Here is a 26,447-nt window from a genome sequence, read left to right as displayed (position 1 = left end):
GTATATTTTAAATCTTAAGCTTTAGCCAAAACGCACTGCTGTTAACCCCATGGTGTTTGAGCAGTGATGTCTATAGAGGAGTCGAGAGAACAGAGTGGTCTTACTTCCTTGGGTTGTGTCAGAGCTGGTAGGCTTGATGACTCTGTTGGCGTCCTCGTGAAGAGCCCCGAACCAGTCCTTCAGCCGGGAAGCAAGGTTCCGCAGCTCCTTGTCTGTGCAGGCTGCGGGGAACAGACCAGATGGTGAGTGCCTGTGCTTTTCTACAAGGTCATCGACCAAGCTGCAGTCAAGGCAGTCCTTCTGAAAACACCCCAAGGGTGCTCCTGTCACAAGGCAAACATGGGACAAGGAGGAAGCCTACGTTTCTAGGATAGACAGGCTGTTCAGGCCTGGACTATCTCAGATAAAGAGGGCTGCCGACAACTTGTGTTTCTGTAACATCCTCAAAGTCCTGCAGCAGCAGATTCCCCATGTTGTAGGAGGACAAGGTGGACTGGGAGTTCGGCCTCATGTGTTAGCTTTCCTACATACCAACTCCAGCTCTCCACAATTGACAGGCGAGGGTCTTCACCGGGGCAGAACCCTTTCCACCTCTGCCCTGCTTCATTGGTTCAATGTGGGATGAGGGGGACAGATATCGATAAGAACAGGACCCCAGCTGATGGAAGGAAAGCGGGTAAGGAAGTGGGGACAAACTATCAGAGAGTGTGTAGATGGGAAAGCCAAACAGAGGAAAATATGGAGAGGCTGAAGCGGACCGTGGACTGCTCTCCCCCATCCCTTCAGGGCCTGCCTTCATTCTGCACGAGTGAGAACATCTTGGCAAGGTGTGTGGTTCATGGGGCGCTAGGAGGATCTTGAAAATGAAGCAGTGTTTAAACCCATGCGGCCAAGAGGAGACTGGGAACCAACCTTCACAACCGTTAGTCTTTTCAAATCCTAAAGCTGGAGGAGAAAGCAAGCAACCTAAGAAGTTGAGCACATCGACATTTTAATGCAGAGGTAAATCTGATCCCCTCACATCACAGCGTTGAGAGGGCACAGCTGCAAGCTCAGAAGACACCAATGCTCCCACGACCTCCCCTGGAAGTCTCAGAGGGCAATGAGAGAGACAAGGTGTCATCCCAACTCCAGTGCAGCATCCAGGAAGCACTGCTCTTGACTGAATCACCACAGCGCCCCGCCCCGCCCGACAGCAGCTCTGCAGGAGAACACAGAAGCCCGGGGCAGCAATGCTCTGCAGATGCCTTTCCTCGCTTTACAGCTCATGTCTACTCTTCAGCCATGCAGCCTGCCAGTTTTCACCCTCACCTGTGTTCTATCTAGGATGCAAGCTCCAGTCTCTGCATGGCAACCAGAGAATGGATACCAAGTTGCTAAGGACCTTGAACACACAGACCTGACTACAGTATAAGACACCAGCAGGAAGAGGTTCGGGGTTTGCGGAGGTCACCCCGCCTAGCGTGAATAGTCTCCGCTTTATCGCCCACCCCCGCAGACCTGACCCCTAACTTTCCTGAGGCCTGCTTCCTTATCTGTGGACCAAGGACAACAAGTTCATGACAAACTTGACAGTGTGCTTCAAGGTTTTAGCAGGTTACAGAATCTACAGTCATTTGAAGAATGTGCCAGATAGGATTGTAGTTCTTTCCATAATTATTAGTCTAAATAGATTACTTAGAGGGAGGCTTAGTACAAGCAAGTGCTGTCCAGTTAAAAAAAAGCAAACAAAAATGAAGTCAGATACAAATCACCAAAACCGGCTTTGGCTACCTACAGACACATATAAGTGGACGCTTGAGTAATTCTGCATATGTGAATTAATATTAAATAAATGTACGATCCAGTTCCTCAGGTACATGTATCCTCCCAAGTTGCTCATCACCCTTGCACGGGTAGCATGGGTTCCAGATCTTTCTCCACACCGGTTAGAGCTGGGTGGAGGTGAATCTCCTCCTCCGATCCATCTCTGACTTTGCAACGGGCTCATACCCAAGGTAACTGGCTACGCACCTGTGTGTCTTTTCTCCTTCCCTTCGGCCTTTTAAGATGGCTGAGAAGCAGGATAACAAGCTCCCACAAGCCACCTCTCCACACCTCTGCTAACCCGAGCTCACAACAGGAGGGGAGAGCCACTGTTGCTGAAGGCAGAGATTCTTGCTCTCGCCCAGGTACCAAGTCAGACTCCGCGAGCATGCTCACACTGACCCAACTCCAAGCCTCTGGGGACCGAGCCTGTGCCTTTCTGACCCTGCTCAGCTCTAAACGGTAGTATGTGACCATCCAAAACCAGGATATGGACTCTCCAGTTGGTCTTGCATTTGGAAAGGGGAAATTGAGAGCTCCCATTCCCCCTCTTTCTCATGCTGTCTCTTTAGATTTCCCCTCCCCTCCATCCCTCACCATCTCTTTAGAATGTTCTCTAAGTAGAGAAAATTGGCAAGCCAACTTATGAGGAAATCGCAAGGCAAGATAAATCAGTCCGTCACGTTTAAGTAGATCCCGAGATGGGCAGGTAAGCTGTATATTCACGAGTCTGCGGTGCTGGATTTTACCCAGGCTTCTGGGAGCGCGGGGGCCAGGGAGTGATAGGAGGAATCAGGCAGTTTGATCTTGAAAGAGTAAATGTGTCACTCAACAAGAAGTCAGGAAGCAGGGAGCCACGGTGTGGCTGGGGCGAGATTGGAGAACAGGAACAGATAGAGGCCACTCAATTACTGAGCCCAGCTCACCCGTGGCATCTTCAACTGAGTGGTCTTTGTGAGGAGTAAGCCAGGCACAGTCTGCCCAGAGCATGATGCTATGCTCTGGAGGGAATAATAAAGAGTGGGGGCCTGCAGAGAGCTATTTGTTCGGGTTTGATACTCTCGCCCCAGCACAGGCTGGGTGCCTCTTAAGGTGTCTGTCACTACCGGGGATGGTAGGACTAACCAGAAGTCAAAATTCAGGAATTGGGAAGCCAGGGAATATTTCCCAGGGCAAAGTAATTTTTTCCAGAATGCAGCTGCAAACCACACCCACCTATTGTCCCTGTACTGTGCCAGGAAGTGGGACCATTCTTATCCCAGAGGAGTTCTGCCCTCACCCCTCCTGGTGGGAGAATCAGTGCCTCAGTCTACAGAGCAACTATGTTGCTCTCCCAGGATCATAGCATCTCCTGTCTAAACAGTGACAACCAAGCCCCTGATCTATTTTGCTACACTGTCTCCCAGAGTGTGTGAGCATCACTGAGGTCGGCCATGTTTGGTTCTGCTCCCTCCATACTCCTTCCCTGCCTCTCCCTGGGCTTTTGCTTGCTTCTTGTTGCTCTCCTTCCCCAAGAGGCCTCTGCTCAGAGGCCTCCACTGCAGGCCTGTCTCCCATGAGCCTCCACTGCAGGCCTGTCTCCCAGGAGCCTTCATCTTTCCTCAGTCACTGCAAATCTTCCTTACATGACTCTGCTCCAGCAGGACCCGGGGGTGGGTAGAATCCCTGAGACCGTCCCCTGACAGCACCCCAGCCCCAAACTCCAGCAGCGTCATGTCCTGGAGGCACAAAGCCTCAGATGCCTGCCTCAGAGCAGACATTTAGAAGTCCCCCTGCATTTTCTCCGTGTTCCTCACCTTCCCAACCCAATAGCCACAATGTGCTTATTTCTTCATTGCCGTTTCTGTCTGTGCCACCAGCCTCCATTGCTCCCCACTGGGGTTGCCTCAGCAGACCCCTGGCTGGTCCCTCCAGTCTCACTCTCTACAACCTCACAGCTTAGCAGCCACCTCGATCAATCTGAGTCAAGACACTTTCCTGTCTGGCCACTTCTGAGGCTCCGGTTTGCTCTCTCTGTTGGCTGAGCCTCAGTCTGCGGTTTAAGTGGCCTGCAGGATCAATCCATGGGCCTTACTGACCCTCCCCCTCTCCTGCTTCACTGTCCCTACCCCTGTGGCCCTGACCATGTCTCTCTGGCATCTCAGCATTGAAGGGATTTCCTTCCCGAGGACTTCCAGACCAGGGTCCTGTCTCCCTCGATCATAAGAGCACAAACCAGCATTGTGAGCCCTGTTGGCCTGGAATGCTACTCGCTTGAAGAATGCTCGCATCAGGGGGCTAGGGACGGAGTCTCATAACACCTCGCTGCCTTTCCTAAACTGTAGTTTCTCCCGGCATCACTGCATAGAATAAGATACCCACAATGCATAGCTCATATCCCAACTGTTACATGATATGTTGGGATTTTACTGGTGCTCTTTATTTTTTTTCTCTTTAGCCCGAGGAGATACTGATGATATAAAGAATAACATCTCCCTCATTTACTTTATAGCTGTGCCTGTAGAAGACCAAGAGGCTGGTGTTTCAATGGCTGCCTGCCTTCTCCCAGTTGGACACGCCTTATGATGGGCCATCGGTCCTCTGACAGCCCCCTACCCGCATTCCCAGCCTTACGTAGCTGTACGCAGTGATTGTCCGAGGTGTATTTATAGGAAGAAAACATGAATGATTGATCGAGCATCTCGGTCTCCGAGTCCCCAAGTCAAACGCTACCCTAACGTGGTAGGATTGGGGTCTGACGCCAGGCTGCTATCTTGCAGAGATGATGAATCTATGCAGGGAGGGTTGAGAGAAGCTGCCTCCTTGGATGGGCCAGGCTTGCGGGTAGCCGGCTCTAATGAACGCAATTAATAAACTCGGTCAGGCCTCTGTGTGTAATGGAAGCCTCTCCAGTGACACAGACAGCAGCTGGCCCCAGCAGTTCAGGGTGGAGGAGGCGAGTGGGGTTCTCGCCTTCATTAGCTGCTTTGGTGCGAGCACTGTGGGCACTTGAGAGGACCGCAGAACAGTCCGCCTCGTGTCACATGCGCAGCCACTGGGGCTTCATTAGGGAGAAGAACAGCACCGTCGCACATTATTCTACAAGCCACGGAAAGACGGGGCACTCCCCCAGGAACCGCAGCACACAGGCGCGGAAGGGCCTAGGTAATGTGGCGGTCTCCCGGTGGGCTCCTGCCTGTTTGCAAAATATGACCAAACTGCAGTGAGAAGGGCTGGCCCTGCACCCCAGAGAGCCAATGTAATGACACCTTCTCGCCTCCCTACCCGAGGCACGGAGCACTAATGGGTGTGGAACTGAAGGCTTTCAACAGGAGATGCAGCTCAGGTGACCCAGATGGCAGTGAGAGATGGGTGTGCTGTGGCCAAAACCAGAAGAAACAAGGCCTTTCTGGGCCACTGTCGCCTGTGGCAACAAGGAGAGAGGGAAGATGGCCAATCTATCAGTATTACCTTGTGGGGCAGTTAGATTGACAGGGGAGCAGCTACGAGGAAGATGAAGAGGTAGCCATGATGTCTGTCCCAAATCCGCATCTCTAGCCTGGTTGGTGACCCCTGAGCTCCTATGCTCGGTCCTCCCCTCTGTGCTCCCACAGACAACACCAGGACTGGCGAGGAGAAAGACGAGAAAGTTTTAAAGTGTGGCTCAGTCTTGACGGAGAAAGCATTGTAAAATTCAAAACTGCTCCCAGCAGCTCAACACAGATCCTAACATGGCCTCTGGTTGTGGGTGAGCGCTGCAGCTGGAGGACAGACGGCTACTCCGGAAGGCTGGACTTCTGAGAAGACAGCACGGAGGTGCGGAAAACACTACAAAGGGGGTGTTAAGGAAATGCAAGCGGTGACTGGATACAGGCTGTCACATCTAGTGCTAACACCTACCAGAGGGACTGGGTCCCTGTGTCAGCAACCCAAACGGGTGCTGGGATTGAACACCCACTGGGGATGTCTGCAAGTGGCTAGTCTGACGTTACATAGGTGTCCCAGGAGACCTTTACACCCGTGCAGGGAACCAGTTCTCCGCTCTGCTCTTGAATGCGTGAACTTCTCCAGTTTTAAGCGCCCAAGTTAGGAAACACTCCACCTGCCCCGCCCTACCTTCTCCAACCCCGGCGAGCCTCACGGATGCTTGGCTCAGGGCTCTGCAGAGGCTAATGTGAAAACAATCCAGATTTAATTTAAACTTTAGTGCCTCGGAAGGTAATTAAAGAGTTGGGCCAGACTCAAGCTCTTTTTGGGAGCAAGCCGAGAAGCCTCTCCGCCATGGAGACCCGGTACCATGGTCTTCTCCCGCTAATCTCCCTCAGCCCTCCTAGGTGCTGTTGTGAATAATTACTTCATCAGAGCCGCTCTGGATCAATGAGCTCAGAGTGTTTGTAATTAGCAGCTTCTGCAGAAGGTCCAGCTGAGCCTTCCTTTCTAGTGACGATTAGGCACTGGAATAGGATCCCAGCGTCAGGGTCTGAGCAGAGGCAGGATTCCTTTTTAATGCGCCTGCCGCCCTTCCCCTCCACCCTGGGCTTGCTCCCACCATTAAGATCTCATGCTGCCGGTTCCCCTTCCTGAGGGGCTCTAGACTCCACCTCCTCCATGGGAACTGGATCCTTCCAGTTGTCGCACATCTAGCGTGAGTAGGAGTTACGATGCTACAAGCCAGGGAGCCTCAAAGACAAAGGCATGGTGTGGTTCCGCAGTTCCCTTAGGAGCCTGGCTCTCATAAACAGATGTGCAGACAAAAGTAAGGACTGGTTCTGCTTATTCCATTTTTTTTTTTCAGCAATACCCAAAACCATCCTGCCTTCAAGGGCTACCAGGAAGGGAGGAGGGAGGTAGTGGTTCTGGAAACACAAGGAACCAAGTGAGTAAGGCTTCCAGATGAGGCTGTGGGCACAGGTCTCCCCTCTTCCGTCTCCTCACCAATGCAATGGAGACGCACACAAAACTAACGAGCGGGATTCTGGGAAGAATCAAAAGACAGAGCAAACTTCAGCCCTCGGCACCACACCTGACACCTAGTCTGCCACAGCCAGCAGTATTGTGTGTGTGTGTGTGTGTGTGTGTCTGTGTGTGTGTGTGTGCGTGGACAGAGCGTGACACTGTGACTGACCAAACAGACAAACTGGAAAGGCCACAAAGTCCGGAGTTGACGACACATGCCACTCACACATGAATCGTCCCACAGTGCTAGCCATCGAGACCTGATTTTCTGCTGCTGTTCAGAGAGATTTCACAGTCCCTCCGAGGGTCCTGCAGATAGTGAATGGAGACACGGAGGCTCTCCAAACTAACATTTCATCTAAGTCACAGCCTACAACCCCAACCCTGCCTGCTCTGCCCCGCCTGCCACACAGCCCCCTCAGGCGCGTGATAATGGTCGCGTGCATGAACTTGTTCCCTCTGGCCTTCTGAATAGGAGCCCCCAGTAGACCAGTCTTTCTCAACTGTCTGGCAGCTAACTCTTCAGGAGCCTCTGCTTGCTTCTCTCTGAATGGGACGGTGCCAGCGTGGCTCTTAATCTCAGCTGAAGGCATGATATAGACTGCTGAGGGAATTAAGCTCTCGAAACCAACAGGAAGCTACCATCATCTTCTGAGCTGGGGAACTCTGGGAGCTAACAGTGCCCATCCCTAAGAGGCTAAGCTTGACACTTTGGGGTACACGAACACCTCTCTGAAGCACACACACAGTGAACCCCACTCATATCTGAACTCGCTTCGCAGACCAGGCTGGGCTTAAGTTAGTCCGTGTTGCACATGATTCTAGCTTTTACTTTCCAGTGCCTCAGACAGACATCAACATATATGCATGTTCTCCCACCCTTAGAGAAGGTATCGCTTTATGCAAAAAAACAGGAACGGGGAAAGAATTAAGGCCCTGGTATTCAGGGGCTTGCTAATAAAATCCTTTTTAAAAAGCAGTCTTTGGAAGAGCTTAAAATACTGCCATTAGACTCAGAAGGAGATGAGCTAAACAGTTAATGGTACGACTCCCAAGCAGAGATGGCTACGTCCCCTATTAACGCCATTAAGACTATCTTCGGTAACCTGATTTGAGGAGGCTCTGTGTTCCCTTGGTTCTAATGATAATCCCTCATCTGGAAAGGGAAATATGTTTAGAGTTTGCCCAGCATTTGTAAATGCACATTAGCAGAGTGGCACTTGTTTTTCCCTTGAATAATCTAGCAGGGAAGTTCGCCAGATGAAATAAGCTTTGAAAACTTTGGATAACATCCACAGCCTTTCTTATACTCCGAGGCAAAAAAACCTATTATCGAATATGCAAAACACTGGCTTATACACGCCAGCTTTGGATTTAATTGTGTTTCTAGCCAGTGGGTCAGCATTCGCCTGAAGAGGCGACCTGACCTGGACAGGCGGTGACCACAGAAAACAATATACAACTGTCAGTTGTAATGAAGGGTTCACGGACAGCCAGAGGTGTTCAGCACCTCCACAGGCTATGAACCCAGCCGAAGAGAAGGCATCTGCCGTCCTGTTTAAAACAAGCGAGGAGCTGCTCTCTGTCGGGCTGTAGAGGTTCAGCCTGGATTACTGAGGTGCTGGCAGATGGCACGCACCGTTACACTGTTGCACTGCCTGCTACACAAGCACTTATCCCGTCCACAGAGCAGCTCGTGGTAGAACTGGATCGTTTTCAGACAACTGTTAGCCTGTAAGTAGCTGTAGTGACAGAACTCTGTTTTGTGGGGGCAGCTTAACCTGCCCAAGTTCGACACCCGCATCTCTAGGTGTTGCAAAGTGTAGTTTTATATTCTCCGTTTCCAATGCCCAGAGCAATAGCATGCACAGCCATCTCTACCTTTAAGCAAGAGACCGCACTACTGTGCTGGTTGGCACAGCAGAGAGCTAATGGTAGACTTTGATCTGAGCAGGGAGCCCAGGAGATACCTGGAACCTACTCATGGCCTCTTTGGGGGTGGGGACACCACACTTTGTCATATGCACCTTCCATGGGGACAGAAGAAATGAGACAGATGTAGAACCCATCTGGCCCCTCGCCACACTATACACTCACTGTTTAGAGAAGATGGTAATGCCTGCTTGGAAGGAGGCAAATCAGCTTTCTCTGGTGACAAAGGGTTAATGGTAGCATCAAGATGAGGGTAGGAGGGTGGAAGCCGGAAGTGGATTGAAAATCCAGAGAAGGGTCATTGAAATGCCTAACCTGTCTTCTTTACTTTCCTTCACCTGGTGGACAAATCAGACAGTCATCAGGACACAGATGGCAGGATCTGGTGAAGAACTGCCTGAGACTGAAGGCAAGCTGATCAGAGTGTTTCCAATTCTCTCTCCCTTCAGGACCTCAACTCTGTCTGTCCCCCTCCCCCGGTGTGATGGCGGACAGGGTCTTGGCATGAGAAGCAGCTGGCACCCAAGCCTGCACAGAGCTCCTCTAGACCCTAAGGGACACAGGGGTGCGTCATTAACCACCACTGCTTCTGTTCATCAGATTGCCCGTCTAGAGAGCTGGCATCTAAGTGGGAAACACTGCAACTTCTAGCCTCCTCTCCATAGATTATAACTGTGGTCTATGGGAAAAGATAGCATACTAGAGGTGACGGGGGGGGGGAGGGAGAGAGAAACAGACAAACCAAGGGAGAGAGGGAGGAAGAGAGAAACAGACAAACCAAGGGAGAGAGGGAGGAAGAGAAAGAGGAAGACAGAAAAAGAATAAGAGAGAGAACGAGGGAGGGAGGGAGGGAGGGAGGGAGGGAGGGAGGGACGATGGGAGGGAGGGAGAGAAAGACAGAGACAGACAAGGAGAGCAGGCTCTCTCTCTGGGTTTGATTGAAAGTCAGAAAGCTCCCAGATGTAAGGGAAAGGGAAAATGTTGACGAGGGTCTATAAAATGGTAACAAATGCAACAAAATAACACAAATGTGTCTCTCAGAGGTCAAGGGTTCCTCCCTAAAGTGACTCAAAGTTCTGCTCAGCAAGAACTAAGGGATGGAGAGGGAAGGGCAGGGAACATATTAAATAGAAGCCACAGAGGAAGAGAGAACATGAAGGGGGAGGGGGGTGCCCCAGAGACAGCAGAGCTCAGAAAACACACATAAGATCGTTATTTGTGGTTTGTGCAGACAAGAGGCTCATTGCAAACTACAACTGGAGTGTAACAGGAAAACTGGAAGAAGGCTGAACAGAGTAATGGGGAAAGCCCTCTTGGGCCTGATCTGCTTCACAGAAACGGGAAGGATGGGCTCACACAGAGGGACCATTTTTAAAGGGAGCAATCTGTCTGCGCGGGTAAGTTGGATGCTCTTTGGAACTGCGACATCTACAGATAGCCTGGTTGCTCTTCCTCTAAGACTCCATTTTGAATATGCAGACCGGCCAAACCTAACTAATTCCCACAGCAACACTGCTTTTTGTTTTAAAAGAAGATGGCCCTGTTGGTTTAAAGAATTCATAGGAATAAATTTTGGGGAGGAAAAGCAGACGAAGCTACCAGAGAACACCGAGCAGAAAGCATGAAAGTGTGGACCAAGTAAACAACACAAATTCAAACGAAATAATTGCCTTTGGATTAAAATAATAATTATTAATAATGATAAGATAAAAAGGCACGCAGCAAAGCCGAGAAGGGAGGAGACAACGGAGGCAACGCCGAAACTGGAGGAACAGAAACCACAGCAAGTGGGAGGAGGTCAGAGTGAGCCCAGGAGCCAGCAGGACAAGAGGGAGGAATCCGTGCACATGGGCAGGTTAAGCGACCGCCCACGCAAAGGATAATTTCATGTGGATAACTCACAGCTCTGGGGAGACTGTGTAAACACAAAAGAGAGCAACAGCCATGCAGGTTCTTTAAGGAAATCCCATTTCTGCTGAACCGACATACCGAAGGCACAGTGTGAGCCAAAGAAATGGCCTTAGATCGGTCAATACGAAGATCCATCCTAATCAAATCAGTGGGTTTTTCCGAGTAAAGTCAATGCGGCAGCAGAAGATACATCCGAGTGACTCCGAGGAGAGCAAAGTACAAAGCTGTCCCCAGATTTCAGCATAGCAGCATTCACCGTGGGAAAGCAAAGCCTGTGAGTAATAGCTGAAGCACAGATAAAATTATTGAGAGATAACAAATCAAGTAGTACAAGGGTTTTTTGTTTTGTTTTGTTTTTTAAAATAAAGGCCAGCCCTAGGAGGATGGATGTATTGGCAAGTAGCAGATAGGAAGGAGGAGAGCTTTAAAACATTGGAGGGTAGAGAAAGAGGAAGAAAAATCACCTGGGTTTTTATCACTGTTTAAAGTGCTAACACCCCTGTGGGGAATGGCAGTACATGCCCAGAATTCTAGTTACTTGTGAGAATCACAAGTTCAAGGCCCACTGAGGCAAAATAGGAATTTTAAGAGCAGCTTTGGCAACTTAAGAAACCAAGCAGCCAAACTACAACACCATCATGATCAAACTTAGCTTCTAAAACAATAAATGTAAATGAGCTAAATTCGCCTCTCAAAAGGGATAGCATTATATTACTAACCATGTCACAAAGAAAAACCTAACTAGATAATGGCTGCAAAAGACTTAACAGGATTGAAGGGACTAGGAAAGGTTAACAGATGTTTTCGTTAGAAAAGTCTGCTGTGGAGCTCGTTTGTGGTCAAGCACACAAGGCTCTATGCAGTACTGTCTGAGAGCAAAAATCGGGAAACAATTCAAATACTTCAGTGTAACTTGGTTATAACACACCTACCCGTTGCAGTCAATACAGTTAGTTGTGTAGTGGGCAAGACTCTTCAAGACATAAAGCTTTAACAAAAAAACATTTCTTGTGTATTATATGGGATCTCTGGCTTTGCTTCTACATACATCAACCATTTCTTATGGTCTAGAGAGATGGCTCACCAGTTAAGAGAACTTAATGTTCTCGTAGGGAACCTAGGTTCAGTTCTCAGAACCCATATAGTTCCGAAATAAACTTTGACAATCGCAGGATACAAGTGATGAGGAGAAAAATGGTTAAAACAGGGTATGGAGCTTAAATCTGTGAAAGTGTGAAAGGTCAATACCAGAGAAGGAGGGAGGAGAAAAATTAACACTGAGGATGTTTGAGAAAACCATAAAGAATAATATTGTATTACATGTAATTATATATAATACATGTAAATATAGATAAAGTCTAAATGGAGCTGATGCAGAGACCATGAAGGGATGCTGCTTACTGTCTTGCTTCCCCTGGTTTGCTCAGCTTGCTTCCTTATAGAACCCAAGACCACCAGCCCAGGGATGGCCCCACCCAAAATGGGCCCTCTTACCCTTGATCACTCATTGAGAAAATGCCTTAGGGCTGGATCTCATGGAGTCATTTCCTCAAGGGGGCTCCTTTCTCTGTGATAACTTCAGCTTGTGTCGAGTTGACACACAAAACCAGCCAGTATAAGAAGGTAGGGGATGAAGGGGAGAATGAGAAGGGAGAAATGAAGCAACTATATTTTAGTTTCACTTTTCAATTTAAAAAAGTCTTCAAGGATGCCTGAGAATTAGTGAAGATGGTTTCTTTGAGGGGAGGAGCCAGAGCTAGACCACTGGGAGATTGCCTGCATTCCTTTAAGTGACTTGTGTGTGAAAGCTACTACAAAATCATAATGTCATCCTTGTCCGTCTCCCTCACTAAGCCACCTGCTCCCCGAATCAAGGGACTGTAGGTGTCACACTAGCGCAGCCACCTCTTCAACGCTGAGCTCATGATCTGAAATAACAATTGTGGCCATCTGGGCTTCACTGAAGAGGAAGTGAACAGAGGAACCAGTGCAGCACAGGACAACAGGAAGGATGTGGCTTGGGTCACGACTACAGGGGTCTTGTCACCTGCAACTCAAGACTGTTTGCATCCACCCCTGTTTTCAGGATAATATGTTTCCTTTGAAGCCAGAGGGGGGAAGTAATCCGTGAATGCAGCCATTTTTTTTAATCAAAACAATCTGTGTGCTGTTCTCTCCATGGCTCTCTGGGACCTTGCTTGGGGCAAGACTAAATTCAATTCCAGCACTCCGTAAGCCAGATACTCTGGGGAAGAGAGAGATGATTAAGACAAGGCCCCTTGCTTGGTACCTGGAATTCACTCTCCTCCCTCTTCTGATTTGTAAAAGAGCGACGCTTTCCTAATGCCAAGTGTGTGGCATTTTAACGAGGAAGTCAAAAGTGCCTTCCCAGAATGCTCCTTGACGGTGATCCGAGTCTCAGATTGGGTTATGCTTCCCTGAGGAATCTCCACCCACAGTGGAGGAAGTGAGGTGAACCCCACGGCCCAGTATGTGGGGTCCCACTTCTCTTAGCTACAATACAGTGTGCCACCCTCCTGGAGCGGCCATCAGAGCAGGAAGGATGCTGTGGTCATTGTACCTGATTCACCCCTGGGTGCCAGCAGACTGCTTGGGCACAGGTAGACACCAGGAGGCTTACAGGCGGCGTGAAAGGAGAAAACCTGAGTGCATTTAGTGGAGTGAAAGTTTCCACAACTGTGAAAAGTACCGAGAACATAGACGGTGACCCGGTCAAAGCATTAAGTGAGCGGCAGGTCCCTTCAAGGTCAAAATGGAGAGCTAAGGTCTGGGCACCCCTCTTTGAAAGCAGAGAGACTTAATGCATGGATGAAGGTGCTTTGTCTCCACCCACCCTCAGGGGTGTAGTTTTGTCTCTGTTGCGTATTTGAGAAGAGCAAGCCTCCTACTCTGTCCATCTAAGCCTACCTACTGGGACCCAGGACCAAAGGATTCACACCAATGTGCCTTGAACCCACTGAGGAAGGAGGTATTCTGACCATTCGACCACACTGTCACACTGACTCCCTAGCTTTGGCCAAGGGAAAGACCAAAATTCCCATCGGTTCTCAATGAGTTCAGGGTCTCTAATGCTGAAACTTGGACCTCCTGTTTTACAGAGTGGTGTTACCCCCACTGCTGCTGCTAACACTTCAGCCCTCAGCCCTCCCTGGCAGCAGCCTTGGGGACCCCCCCTCACCCCCAACAACCGCTGCTTTGTCTACTGTGGTTGCTGGATGGGAGAACACACCTGGCTTCTTTCAGCCCTGGCTTCTCACTGCTGTCTGGGCAGTTACCACTGTGTAATTTAGTTTGTCGGTGTCTCTGCAAGTTTATTTGAAAATCGTGGAAGACTGCTTACGGAAAATTAAGCTTCATTTTCTTTAAGCATCCAGCCAACAGAGCAGGCAGGGGATGGTGATTCAGAGATAACTGGCTCATGCATATGTAAACATGACACATTTAGCAAATTACGTAGACTTCACACTTCAGAGCATCGAGGAAAACAAAGGTGCCTTCAAAGGGCGACTTAGCGATAGAGCCGAGCCGTTCTGAAAGGGATGTGGAATTACTGGCTTGTAGGAGCGGAGCCCAGATAGGGATGGAAAATAACAGTTTATAGTGTGAGGCATGGGCAGAAACAAGAACTGGAACAGGTCTAATTTTAAGTGGTTTTATGGCAACTCTCGGGGCTCCCAGGAGTTACAGACAGTACGTGTTTCGAGATTGAATTCACAGTGGGAAGAGGTTGTACACTTCAGACTCAATTCCACTGTGACTCCTTGCGCTTCACACAATTTCCCAGCCGGTGTTTTTCTCCTTGGGCCTGGGGAGAAAATTCTAGGCTTGCCCTGAGCTAAAAAGCGTTCTGATAGGACGAGCAGCCCCTGCAATCTCTTGAGCGCGGCTTCCATGCTCCGCCAGGGCCTGCTGGCTCAGCCCCTTCTCCTACCTCATAGTCAATACATTACACCTGAAAATGTAACTAAAAGCTTACTCTACAAAGTAACCTTTAGTAGTCGACCCTGTAGACTTGAAGATCCCCGGGCAGGTCGGGTAGGAGGGGAAGCCTGCAGGAGGGGCTGACTGAGCATCTGCAGGCTGCCGGGAGGGTGGCTTATCTGCTTCCAGTCTTGCATGGAAAGGACTGGCTGACAGGCAGTGGTCAGGATCAGTCGCCAGCTGCTGATTTGAGGGATCTGGATGGTATCAGGGCAGCTTGGCCTGTCTTCTAGGACTGACACCGCAAAGGCCAAATTGCCCCAAGAGCTGGTTGGTATACAGGGAACATCTACCGTCAGCAATGCCTGTGCTGGTACTTTGCCTTCGTTCTCTCCACTTAAAGCTCTGACATCCCCCTCAGCATCCTCATTACTTCTGTTTTACAGATGTGTGCACTAGGCGGAAGGAGGTTAAGTGGGGTTCTTCCTGGATGCCACTGAGAGCTTACCTAATGACAGGCACTAAAAACACAGACACAACCTCATTGAATCATTGGGTGAGCTCTCTACGAGGTAGGGGCTTTAATATATCTGCTCCAGGAAGTCACACAGCTCCCGGAAGTCAAGGGTCTGATATTGGGAGAGCCAGGGACACTCAAGGCTGGGACAGAGGGGTGTCTGTTCTGCTGCATCCTGCATTGCCTGGTTTAAGGAGGGGTTTCTCTCTCAGCTAGGGTTTCTGCTGATGTAATACAACACTCAGCCACTGAAGGAGGTCAGGGTAAGAACTCAAGGCTGGAACCTGGAGACAGAAATTGAAGCAGAAGCCATGGAGGGTGCTGCTTACTGGCTCCCATGCCTTGCTCAGCCTGCTTTCTTATACAATTCAGGACTACTGGCCCAGGGAATGGAACTGCCCACAGTGGGCTGAACCCTCCCAAAGTAGTCATAAATCAAGAAGATACTCACATAGACTTGCCCTTAGGCCATTTTAATGGAGCCCTAAGTGGAGAATGCTTTTTCCTAAATGACTCTAGCTTGTGTCTAGTTGATATAAAACTATCCAGCACAGTCTCCATGTCAGGACCAGGCTAAACACCGGGGAGAAGCTCTTTGTACACCCAGAGGTCATGGTGACCTTGACATGCTATCACAGCACCTCCTCCCACTCCTCCCAAGATCTTGCTAGCGTGTGCCATGTGTGTGCATGTATGTGTATGTGTGTACATGTGCATGTGTAGGTGTGCACACGTGTGTGATTCAAGTGATGCTTATTCATCCTCACCATAATGCAAGGAAGACACCACTGTTCTCATCCCCATTTCAAGGCTGTGCAGACTGACAATGGGAGATTGTAAAGATATTAAATATCAGAGTAAGCTCGGCAGCAAGACCACCGGACTCTGATACAGATTGGATAGATACCAAGTAGCCCAAGAGATAATAAGTACAGGTAAGCCATTTATAGGTTTCACACAGAACTTGCACCAAAGAAGTGAAAATGGATGAAGAGAATTAGCTGAACTCTTACAATTACATTGCATGCCACAGGGACAAACAGCACCCGGAAACCAGGCCTTAGATGAGAGTTTGCAGAGACATTGGGAAGGAATAGCAGCAATAAAGAGTACAAGAAAGAAAGAAACTGCGGCATGGGAGGTGTTTGCAATAATTAGACTGTGGGGAAACAGTTTAAGAAACGTTTGTGGTCTGACCCACATGTAACATGAAATGAACAAGGCATGTGTGAGGCAGGACCTGAAGGAGGGCAGGGAGTCCACAGAAAAATCCTATTTTTAGCTTTAAAAACTTGGAGGGGGGAAGGAAATAGGCCAAGAAGCAAGAAATGGTGGCTGGAGGTGAGAATGACATCTCGGAGTGGGTGGAAGATTCCAGGAAAGCATTTCCCCGTAAAAGTCAAATGGAAAATTGCCTACATTGTTTCGATAGATCACTAGGCAAGCTCTTGTTAGAGGAACTGACTTAATTGTCTGTTGCTGAGGTCAAATCCTTTGACAACAGCAATGTAGAAAAACAGCGTTGCATTTGGCTTATGATTCCCAGGGTTAGAGTTTATGATGGCCAAGAAGGAACTGCTGGGAGCTCACATCCTGATCACAACCAGCAGGCTGTAGACAGATGGAGGGAGGGAGGGAGGGAGGGAGGGAAGGAGAGAGAGAGAGAGGAGGGGGTTGAGAGAGAAGGAAGGACAGAGGGAGGGAGGGAGGGAGGGAGGGAGAGAGAGAGAGAGAGAGAGAGAGAGAGAGAGAGAGAGAGAGAGAGATTGAGAGATTGATTGATTGATTCCAGGAATCACTGAAGTCTTTGGAAACCTCAAAACTCAACCCTTGACACCCCTTCCACAAGGCCACACCTCCTAATCCCTTCTAAACAGTTCCACCAACTTCGAGCCAAGAATTTTTAACATGTGAGCCCACAGGGGCCATTCTCATTCAAACTACCAGAGGTTTAAATCTGCTCTAACCTGAAGCTTGTCTGACTCATACAGCCACAGGAGCAGTCTTTAGTGAGGCGCATGGTGATAAGATCCAGGGTAGTGGGAACCTACAGGATATTATTCATTCTGCAATCCACAGTAGATACTGACCTCTCCATCCAGGAATTTATTTTCTCAAATGCCAATAAAACAAATGACATGCCCCCCCCCCAATCCCATTTCTTTATCTCCTGTAAATGTTTCCAGATTATAGGTCAGTGAAGCACTCCTGTTAATCCTTCCAGACATGGGATGACTGGATTAGAGTTAAAATGTTTGTGACATAAGAAATACGGTTATTTTCACTGTGACTGCTGCCAATATTACTGGGAGTGTTATTTCTCAGACCTGTGTTTTTCCTTGAGAGTTTTCTCAGGAGCCATATATCATCAGGACTGACTATCATTCAGGCAGCTGGGACAGACATGGCTGACCAGTCGGCAAGGGCTCTTATGTTAGTTCTTGTTGACCCTTTATCTCATGGCCGTGTGTATGCCAGTCAGGAATGTAACCTAAAGACACTCAGATTCACAAACCCATGCTTGCCAATTCGTGAATGAGGGATCTTGGTGCATCACAATTCAACATCTTCTGAGAAGCCTGGCCTGAGACATAGCCAGTTAAAGAGCTAGCTAAGACTGCTGTTCTGGTTGGCTTTGTGTGTCAACTTGACACAAGCTAGAGTTAGCACAGAGAAAGGAGCCTCCCTTGAGGAAATGCCTCCTTGAGACCCAGCTGTAAGGCATCTTCTCAGTTAATGATTGAGGGTAAGAGGGCCCATTGTGGGTGGTGCCATCCCTGGGCTGGTGGTCCTGAGTTCTATAAGAAAGCAAGCCAGTAAGTAAAAAAATCCCTCCATGGCCTCTGCATCAGCTCCTGCTTCCTGTCCTGCTTGAATTCCAGTCCTGACTTCCTGTGGTGATGAACAGCAATGTGGGAGTGTGAGCTGAATAAACCCTTTCCTCCCCAGCTTGCTTCTTGTGCAGGAACAGAAACCCTGACTGAGGCAACTGCTCTGCCCAGATTGTAAGTGTTTAAACCATGCAAGGAGAGCTTCCCATCCTCAAGATCAAGGAGGAGCAGAGACTTTCTGTGTCAATACACCCGAGCTTATCGCGGGTAATGGGATATGTACATAGCTAAGACTTACTAATCCAATTTTATATCTCAAGGGGTATTAGGATCCTGACAGGCACACATTCCTGAGAGGGTCAGAATGCGTCACCTTTTATTTAGTTTGTTTTGTGTTTGCAAGCCTGGGTAATGATGTAAAAAGCCCGGTGATGCCAACAGAAATGATCGCTGATCCGATGGTGATCACGTGCATGCAGCGATGATCTTGTGAGAGGGGCTGAGGGGCGAAGAAGCCCAGTTCATCAGCAGGTGAGACTCACCCCCGTAGAATGAGGCTGGAGCAAATTCAAAAGACTCTAAGTAAAAATGGCTTCTGAGAGCCTTTTTTTTTTTTTTTTAACTGCCACCAAGAGGTGACTGAAGTGGCCATGGAGAAGAATTTACAGCATGGTTATTGCATTAGTGTTAGGGAAGAAAAATTGGTCTGCTTTCCACAGGCCACAGCTGGGATGCAGACACGCACATCGCCAATGTTCACATTCACGCCGAGAGCCCATTTCCCATATACCTCTCGTCTCCCAAGCATGCTATGAAGAGAGCCCCCCCTCCCCGGGTGCCCCTAAAAGCCTGCACCTGATGATATAACTCCTTGCCTGATCTCTGCATCGAAGAAAATGGGGTCTTTTATGTCCCCTCACACAATAAAATGTTCCACAGATGGGATTCGGACCACCCAGGGGCACTAAGTTATGGACATGACAGGCTGTTCTGGACCATAGCTGTCATTGCCACCCCTGGAATCGGGGGACAAAGAGACAGAGGCACACAGAATGGTCTGTAACTGGTCAGGGCACCATTTCCAAAGGCCTGCACAATTAAGCATTGGACAGTGACCTAGTGACAGATAGCTTTGAAGGGAATGCCATGAGCTCCAAGGACTAGGGCAGCAGCAAGTCCATGCCTTCCTATCCCCAGACATTTGTGAATGTGGCCATCACTTCTAGCCGTTCCCTTCCTGGAGCTTGTGCAGATGCATTCAAAAGCATCCCTACCTCCCACACCACCAGACAGAGTACTGAAAGCCACACAGTACACCCAGCAGGAGCAGACAGTCAGAGGCTGCTACACGACCCTGTCCTCTGAACAGTGGATAGGACAAACACATTTATAAGTTCTCCAAAAAGTAGCCTTACACTAAACGGACCAGAAATACAGAAAATATCTCCTACTCAAAGTAGAAATTAGATTCCAAGGTTTGGGGAAATCACATAGGTCAGCTGTGTACCAATTGGTGTCCACCGGCTACAAACACAAAGGTATCACCTAGAAGCATCATCTTACAGAGGTGGGGCATGGGGGTTGGTAACACATGAGTGTACATACACAAAAAGGCCAGAGGTCAATGCCAGGTATCTTCCCATGATGGTTTGTATATGCTCGTCTAGGGAATGGCACTATTAGAAGGTGTGGCCCTGTTGGAGTAGGTGGGGCCTACTTGGAGTGGGTGTGGCCTTGTTGGAGTAGGTGTGTCACTGTGGATGTGGGCTTTAAGACCCTCATCCTAGCTGCCTGGAAATCAGCATTTTGCTAGCAGCCTTCAGATGAAGATGTAGAACTCTCAGCTCCTCCTGCACCATGCCCACTTGGGTGCTGCCATGTTCCCGCCTTGATGATAACGGACTGAACCTCTGAACCTGTAAGCCAGCCCTGATTAAATGTTGTCCTTATAAGACTTGCCTTAGTCATGGTGCCTGTTCACAGCAGTAAACCCTAACTAAGACACTTCCTCTATCACTTTCTACCTTGGTATTTATTGATTGATTGATTCATTCATTCATTTAAAATTATGTACGGGTATTTTGTCTGCGTGTATGTCTGGGCACCTCTTGGGTGAGAGGAGGTGGATCCCTCAGACTGGACTTAGAGGTAGTTATGAGCAGCCATGTAAGTGCTGGGATTTCCCCAGCCTCTTCACCTTATCTTTTGAAACAGGGTCTTGCATTGAGCTTGGAGCTCACCAGTTCAGCTGATTTCCTTGCCAGTGTAATCCAGGGATCTACGGTCTCTGCTACAGCTGTCAATACTGGGACTCCGGATGTGTGCCACCCTGCCCTGCCTTTACAAGGGAATTTGAGACTTAGACGTGGACCTTCCTCATACTTCCCTGGCAAACGTTCTTCCGGTGAGTCAATGCTGTCGTCCTACTTTTACTTCCTGTTGCGGGTGTCATGGTTTGATTTGAACTGTCCCCTAGCATCTCATACATCAAAGGCTTGACTTCCTAAGTGTGGTGTTTATAAGCTGAGCTCTGACATTTTCAATGGACTGATCTACTGACAACAGTCATTGCCTGATGAGTTTGAAGGCTTTGCTACTCTCTGGATGCTGTGAGGCGAACAGCTTTGCTCACTGTGTGTTCTGAAGTATGTGAGTCCCGACACAGTAGATGCACATGTGAACAGATGTGTGCAGAATGTCTCTGCTCTCAGAACTTAAAGGATATAACATGATGTCATAAGCATCTTCAGAGAGAACAAAGAGACAGAGAATACAACTTTGCAAAAGTAAAGACATAATGAGTGTATTGAGGAACGCCATAATGGAATCACCTAACAAATGGCATCATTACGTTTATTACTTTCAAAGAAAGATTGCAGAAAGACAGTGTATCAAGTTTCTCATGGGGATTTAAAGGCTAGGGCAATACTAGTTAACAAACATATTAGTTGAAGATAGAGAAAGACAAACTCTGCATCTCAAAGGAAGGAAGAGTGGCTCAAGCCTGTCTTCCCCACACTTGAGTGGCTGTGGTGGAAGGAGGGCCTGGGCTGGGAGGTTAGCCTAGGCTTGCTCCAGCGAGACTATTTAAAACCAAAAACACGAATGATCTGGAATGACCTGGCTGCTACACACGCAAGTCAAAGCAGTTGTGGTTACCTATACAAGACCTGTGTGAGGTCAAGCCAGTCACAAAGACCAGCATGGCTGGGGGAGGGGCTACTGAGACCCACCCCTGTCTGAGGAGCCAGGGACATATAATGGGTGCTGGAGAGGGAGGGTCACTTTTCTTTGCGGATTGGCCCCTGGTAAGATACACATAGGGAGCACAAAATTAGACGCATTGGCTTAGAAAATACAATAACAACAACAACAACAACAACAATAACAAAACAACAAGAAAAATTGTTTTAAAAGCTATGAAACTGGAAAGAACACTTACTGGGGGCTCATGGGGGCTGTTGTGAGGTTGAGTAGGGGTTAACCCAATCAGGACACATTGTGTCGTGTCCCAAAGTCTAATAGCAGCCTCCTGCTCCTGCTCCCCTGTGCCATCTAAGGCCAAGGGGTCCCCACTGAGGGGAACACCTAGAGGGACTTTTGGTTGTCACAAATTGTATGGCCTCTTAGGGTGGAGACCAGGGACACTGCTGAGCCTCTCACAGAGCAAAGGGAAAACATGAGACAAAAATGTTCTACCTAGCATGCCCGCAATGACCAGGCTGGCAACCCCTAGCCTCAGAGAAAAGGCGTTGTGCATTCTTCGTAAGTCATGACTGACTGGCTGATGCTCACTAAGGTGGCAGGAAAGTAGAATGGGTGGGGTCTGACCTCAACTGCTGTGGGAAGTGGACTGCCTCCACATTGTCTCCCAGCACGAACTCTGCAAATCTGCACCCTGTGGATGGATGGGCTGTGGTTTCTCCCTCCCTCTCACTTTGCCCCTCTTTCCCAAGCATGCCAGATGACAGAATGGGAAATCATAGCCTCACGTAGGTAAAACGACATGCTAGCCAGACACACGTGCAAAGGTGTCCACCTGTATCCCACACACGAGTGACAGGTGAACCAAACAAGGAAAAAAGAAAAACCCATAAGTTACAAACTCTGAAGCTCCCTGCCTCTTCTTAATCTTGTGTTCATGGAAAACTTAATTTAGAATGATATTTTATTTCTTCTTTGCCTCTGAGTCACCAAGACTTGCATTAGAGTATTTTTGGAATGTGTGTTTTACTTTATTTATATCAACCCATGTCCTTTTTCAAAATGCATATGGAATCAATTTTTAATAGGAAAAAAATTAAACATTAAGTTATTGTGAATGATAGTCAAAGACAAGTAGCAAAACAATGTAAAGAAAGGCAGGGTCAATATTCTTAATATATAAAGAGCTATGTCAAATCAATAAGAAAACCATTAAGAATATAATTGAAAAATCGACATTGGATAGGACCAAGTGCTCTAAAGCAAGAAGAATTATAAATGGCTAGTAAACACGAACATTAAAAAAGTGATTGACTTTGGTCATAATTATAAACGGGAATGGATATAATAATAAAATAATTCAGTACACTTATAAAGTTAGCAGATAGCAAAATATAATGGCTATCCACATACTGTGAGTCCAAATAGCATAACCCTTTTGAAAATTAAATTCCACTTCAAGTCATTTATGAAGCAAAAGCTGGTTTCTAATTATAATATTAATTTTATTGTTTGCAGAAAGTTCACACTCCAAATAGAGAAGAACAAGTTTAACCTACGATTTCAACATCTGGGGAGGAATTTGAATTTCTTATTGAGCCTCCCCATGATTCTTGGGGCCTGTGTGCAAGAGGACGCATTATAGTGTGCACTGAGAGTGGTGTCTCGCTCTCCAAACTCAGGACTCATGAGCTTGCTCCTGGCTGGTGTCACTTATGAAATCATGATAATCGTGGCTTTTTACTGCTGTGCAGGTGCATTTGTTCAACTGCAACTTTACTCTTGCCCATCTACATTTTCACTCCTCTGGTTTTGGTCTCTTTCCTGCCACACAGGAGATCATCAATATGTTCCAATATTTCCCGCAACTCTAGTGACTGTCACTATAGAAAGAGTGACTGGGGAAGGAGGAGATGGTTACAGAACTAGAACCAGATTGTGCTTGACGGGCTCTGTATGGGGATTTCCACAGGACACACTTCTAGACAGAAGGCCAGGGAACCTGCCTCGAGTTGACACAAAGAAAGTTGACAGCAGTTTAACAGACAGTTAAAAAGTGATATGTGGTGGGTTGGAGAGATGGCTCAGTGGTTAAGAACACTGACTGCTCTTCCAGAGGTCCTGAGTTCAATTCCCAGCAACCACATGGTGGCTCACGACCATCTGCAATGGGATCTGGTGCCCTCTTCTGGTGTATAGGTGTATGTGCAGGCAGAATGCTGTATACATAACACACCTTTTTAAAACATTAATAGTAATTGGATAATTGGATTATGTCTTTTTTTAAAGTGATGTGTGTCATCAAAGGAAAACACCAAGCTCTTATCTCTATTAAACAAAGAAGGAGCCTGGAGGGTAGAAGGGCAACCTCAGGCTCTCACCCGCAAGGCCAACGCTAGTTATAATTCAACTGATTACGGGATGAAACGCTTGGAATTAGCTGAACGGGAATTAGAATAAGATAATCGGACATGAGTAGAGGGGGCAAGGAAAGGGTTCGCAGGGAACAGCACGGCGAATAACGAGCAGAAACTGTTCATCAAGAAGTCGAATTCTGATAAACACTGCAGGGGTGAGGGTCTAGTCAATGCGACTGCAGACGCTCGCTGCACAGCAGATTCTGGTTATTTGCGACCGGCAGATAAACTGGAGGAAGCAGAGGGGTAAAAATTGAAACACCAAGCACATACTAGGAGAGTTGCCATGGATACACGACGAGAGCACCACACTTTCAACCTCGGGATTCCTGATAATTAAAATCTCAAGCGACATGCAAATGGGGAGGAAAATAAGAGGTTCACAGCACCTCGATGCATTTCTCAACGCTGCGCACAAGCCAAGGTCACCACAGGTAAACCGCACATTAAGCAAAGCATCATGGGGCCTGGAGAAGAAAATGAATTGAGGATGACCTATGGCCTGGAGTTAGGGAAGAAGTCTCAACTCACAGAGACTGAAATGGGACAGGGTAAAACTAACAAGTTCTACACGACAAACGAAACTCAAGGAGAATGTGAGGCACAAGGACAGGGAGAGTGGGCAGTGCTGACAAAGCCTGGGGACACAGTAGAAGGAAGATACTCCTGTAGAGGAATGAGAAAAAAAGATAGATCAATAAATGAACCAATGAGCACCTTGGCCAAAAATGTAGCAAAACAAAACAAAAACCCCAAAGAACAAACAAACAAAAAAGAATAAACAAACAAACAACAAACAAACAGAAAAATCCCAACCCAACCAACAAAACGAAAACCTCGACAAGTAAAAGGAGAGATGCTCACTGCACTACAGCAAAATGAGGTGACAAAAGTTTCATTTCAAAACTAACATTAGAATGACATCAGGGCTCAAAGACAGACATCTGAAATCTAAGTGAAGGAGAATGAGAAATGACCAGAACTTTTATGTGTCAGTGTAGAAAATGGAAAACAGACAGAATCACCATGGAACACGATTCACCATCGAGACAGGCTGGAAGCCAGCATGTCCACAGTTCCATTTCCAAGGATAAGCCACGTCATAACGCAAGTCTGCGTGTGTGCATTAGGGGAGACGGGAGAATTCCGACATGGAAGCTCTTCAGGGTAGGAAAAGGAAATTCACCGGAATCAGTCTGGGTTATCATTTCAATCTTGACTCTGCTCCAACAGTGAACGTGACTCAGATTCATCTGCATGCAATTATACCTAGGAGTCTCCAGCCTCACTGAGAGAAAGATAGATACAGTGTGGCTCCAACTATGGAAGTGGGCTAAAACACTAAAGCTAAACGTGATCCCGGAGGGGTTAAAGCACACCTCACAATGTCAAGAAAATTAATGCAGCAATAAACAAGCCAGGAAAATGGCCGCCATGAAGTAGGGGGAAGCAAATGTGGTCAGGAAGACAAGGTCAGCTTCAAAGCTCATGGCCATCCTTCATGTTGCTGGGGTTCTTTGTAGTGTCACTGTCCAATCCTTATACAAGTTTCACAAGTTAAGAAAAGAAGGGGCCAGTTCCATGGCTCAGCAGGTAAAGGTGCCTGCCACCAAGCCTGATGACCCGAGTTCTATTCCTCCCCTACCCTGTCAAATGCCTGCCTCACACCACATCCCATCCCCTACCCCACCCCCACCAATTAATTAATTGAAATGTAATAAAATAGAGGTAGCAATTCCTAACAATGTAAAAATAATAAATATTCTAGTCTGAGAGCCTGAAATGTTTATTCATTAGGTAGGTCTGACTGTGAACGGTTCATAGTGCTGTGGCTGGGGCGAGGGAACATGGGTCTGTGAACTATAAAAGTCTTAAAGCGGAATGCAAGTAGGTCGTAAACCACTGAGCCCATGCCGGACGCCTCTGGAATTACCTTAAACTGCTCATGGTTTACGTGGGACAAAGAAGAAAAACGTCTTTGGTTGATTGATACTGTTCGAGAGGCAGGATTGGGTTTTTGTTCTACACCAGATATCCTGGGAAGGGAACGGCTGATCTCCATGATGGTGGTGATGCTTCATGCAGATGTCAGTTCCAGAGACAAAACCATTCCTGGGATAAACTCATGTGGCAGATCCCCCGTGGCTCCAGCCCTGTAGTATGACCTTAGCGCACCTTGCCTGGCGTGGAGTCCGTTTCCTTTACAGGAGCTTGGGCAGGGCTTTGTGATAGATGTGATGGTCCCTCCAGGATTTGGGGGTCTAGATATTTAAAGGGGTCGTCCCCCTCCATCCTATTCTCCCATCCCAGCTGTGAGGCTGGGGGAGATCTCTGGAGGGATCATAAGTAGGTACTCCAGCCCCCCAACCCTAGCTGGCCACCGGGATCAATGTCAAACCCATGCCTAAGAAGGATTCAAGGCTACCGTCTGGCTGTACCCACCTGTAGGACATTTGTAGCAAACTACAAAGCAGATCCTGCCAGGCCCACAGTGGGAGGTAACAGCACAAAATGTCACCATGGTGTGACTGGGGTGACTGTGCTAAATACACAGTATTGTGACTTTGACCTCTCTTTCACGACTAAAGACAGCATAGGAGGTCAGGATCCTATCAGACACATTGTATGTAAATGCAGCCCCGCTCTGACAAGCTATGGCTTGTCAACTACTGTGAACTTGATGTTCTCTAAGGGGGAAAACTGTCACCTGCCTTTCAAGCATGGGATGTGTCACTTGAAAGCCCTTTTGCTCATGTCTGCTGGAAGGGACACATAGCCTCAGGTCCATGCTGTGGTCTCTGTTGCTAGGCCAACATCTGGCTGGCTGGGTTCTCTCCAGGTCCCCTACCCTCTTCTATGAGACTCAGGTAGGATTCAGTACATGTTGGCAGAGGGCAGTTCACTATGGCCGCAGCTCACTCACATAGGGGGAGGGACCAATTCCTCTCACAC

General features: G+C 48.0%; 1 protein-coding gene across 2 annotated transcripts in view; it reads right to left on the bottom strand.

Moving 5' to 3' along the window:
* Nucleotides 1–26,447, bottom strand: part of Spock1 (SPARC (osteonectin), cwcv and kazal like domains proteoglycan 1) — a 473,240-nt gene that overhangs the window by 14,627 nt on the left and 432,166 nt on the right. For both annotated transcript variants that reach the window (XM_032884270.1, XM_032884269.1), the window contains one exon: nucleotides 105–221. In XM_032884270.1, coding sequence (XP_032740161.1) covers nucleotides 105–221 — 117 coding nt within the window. The remainder of the gene's footprint in view (nucleotides 1–104; nucleotides 222–26,447) is intronic.

The sequence above is a fragment of the Rattus rattus genome, chromosome 14 (assembly GCF_011064425.1).
Source record: "Rattus rattus isolate New Zealand chromosome 14, Rrattus_CSIRO_v1, whole genome shotgun sequence".
NCBI classification, from domain to species: Eukaryota; Metazoa; Chordata; class Mammalia; order Rodentia; family Muridae; genus Rattus; species Rattus rattus.
Note: the sequence above shows the minus strand (reverse complement) of the source record. Positions and strands in the feature narration are given on the sequence as shown.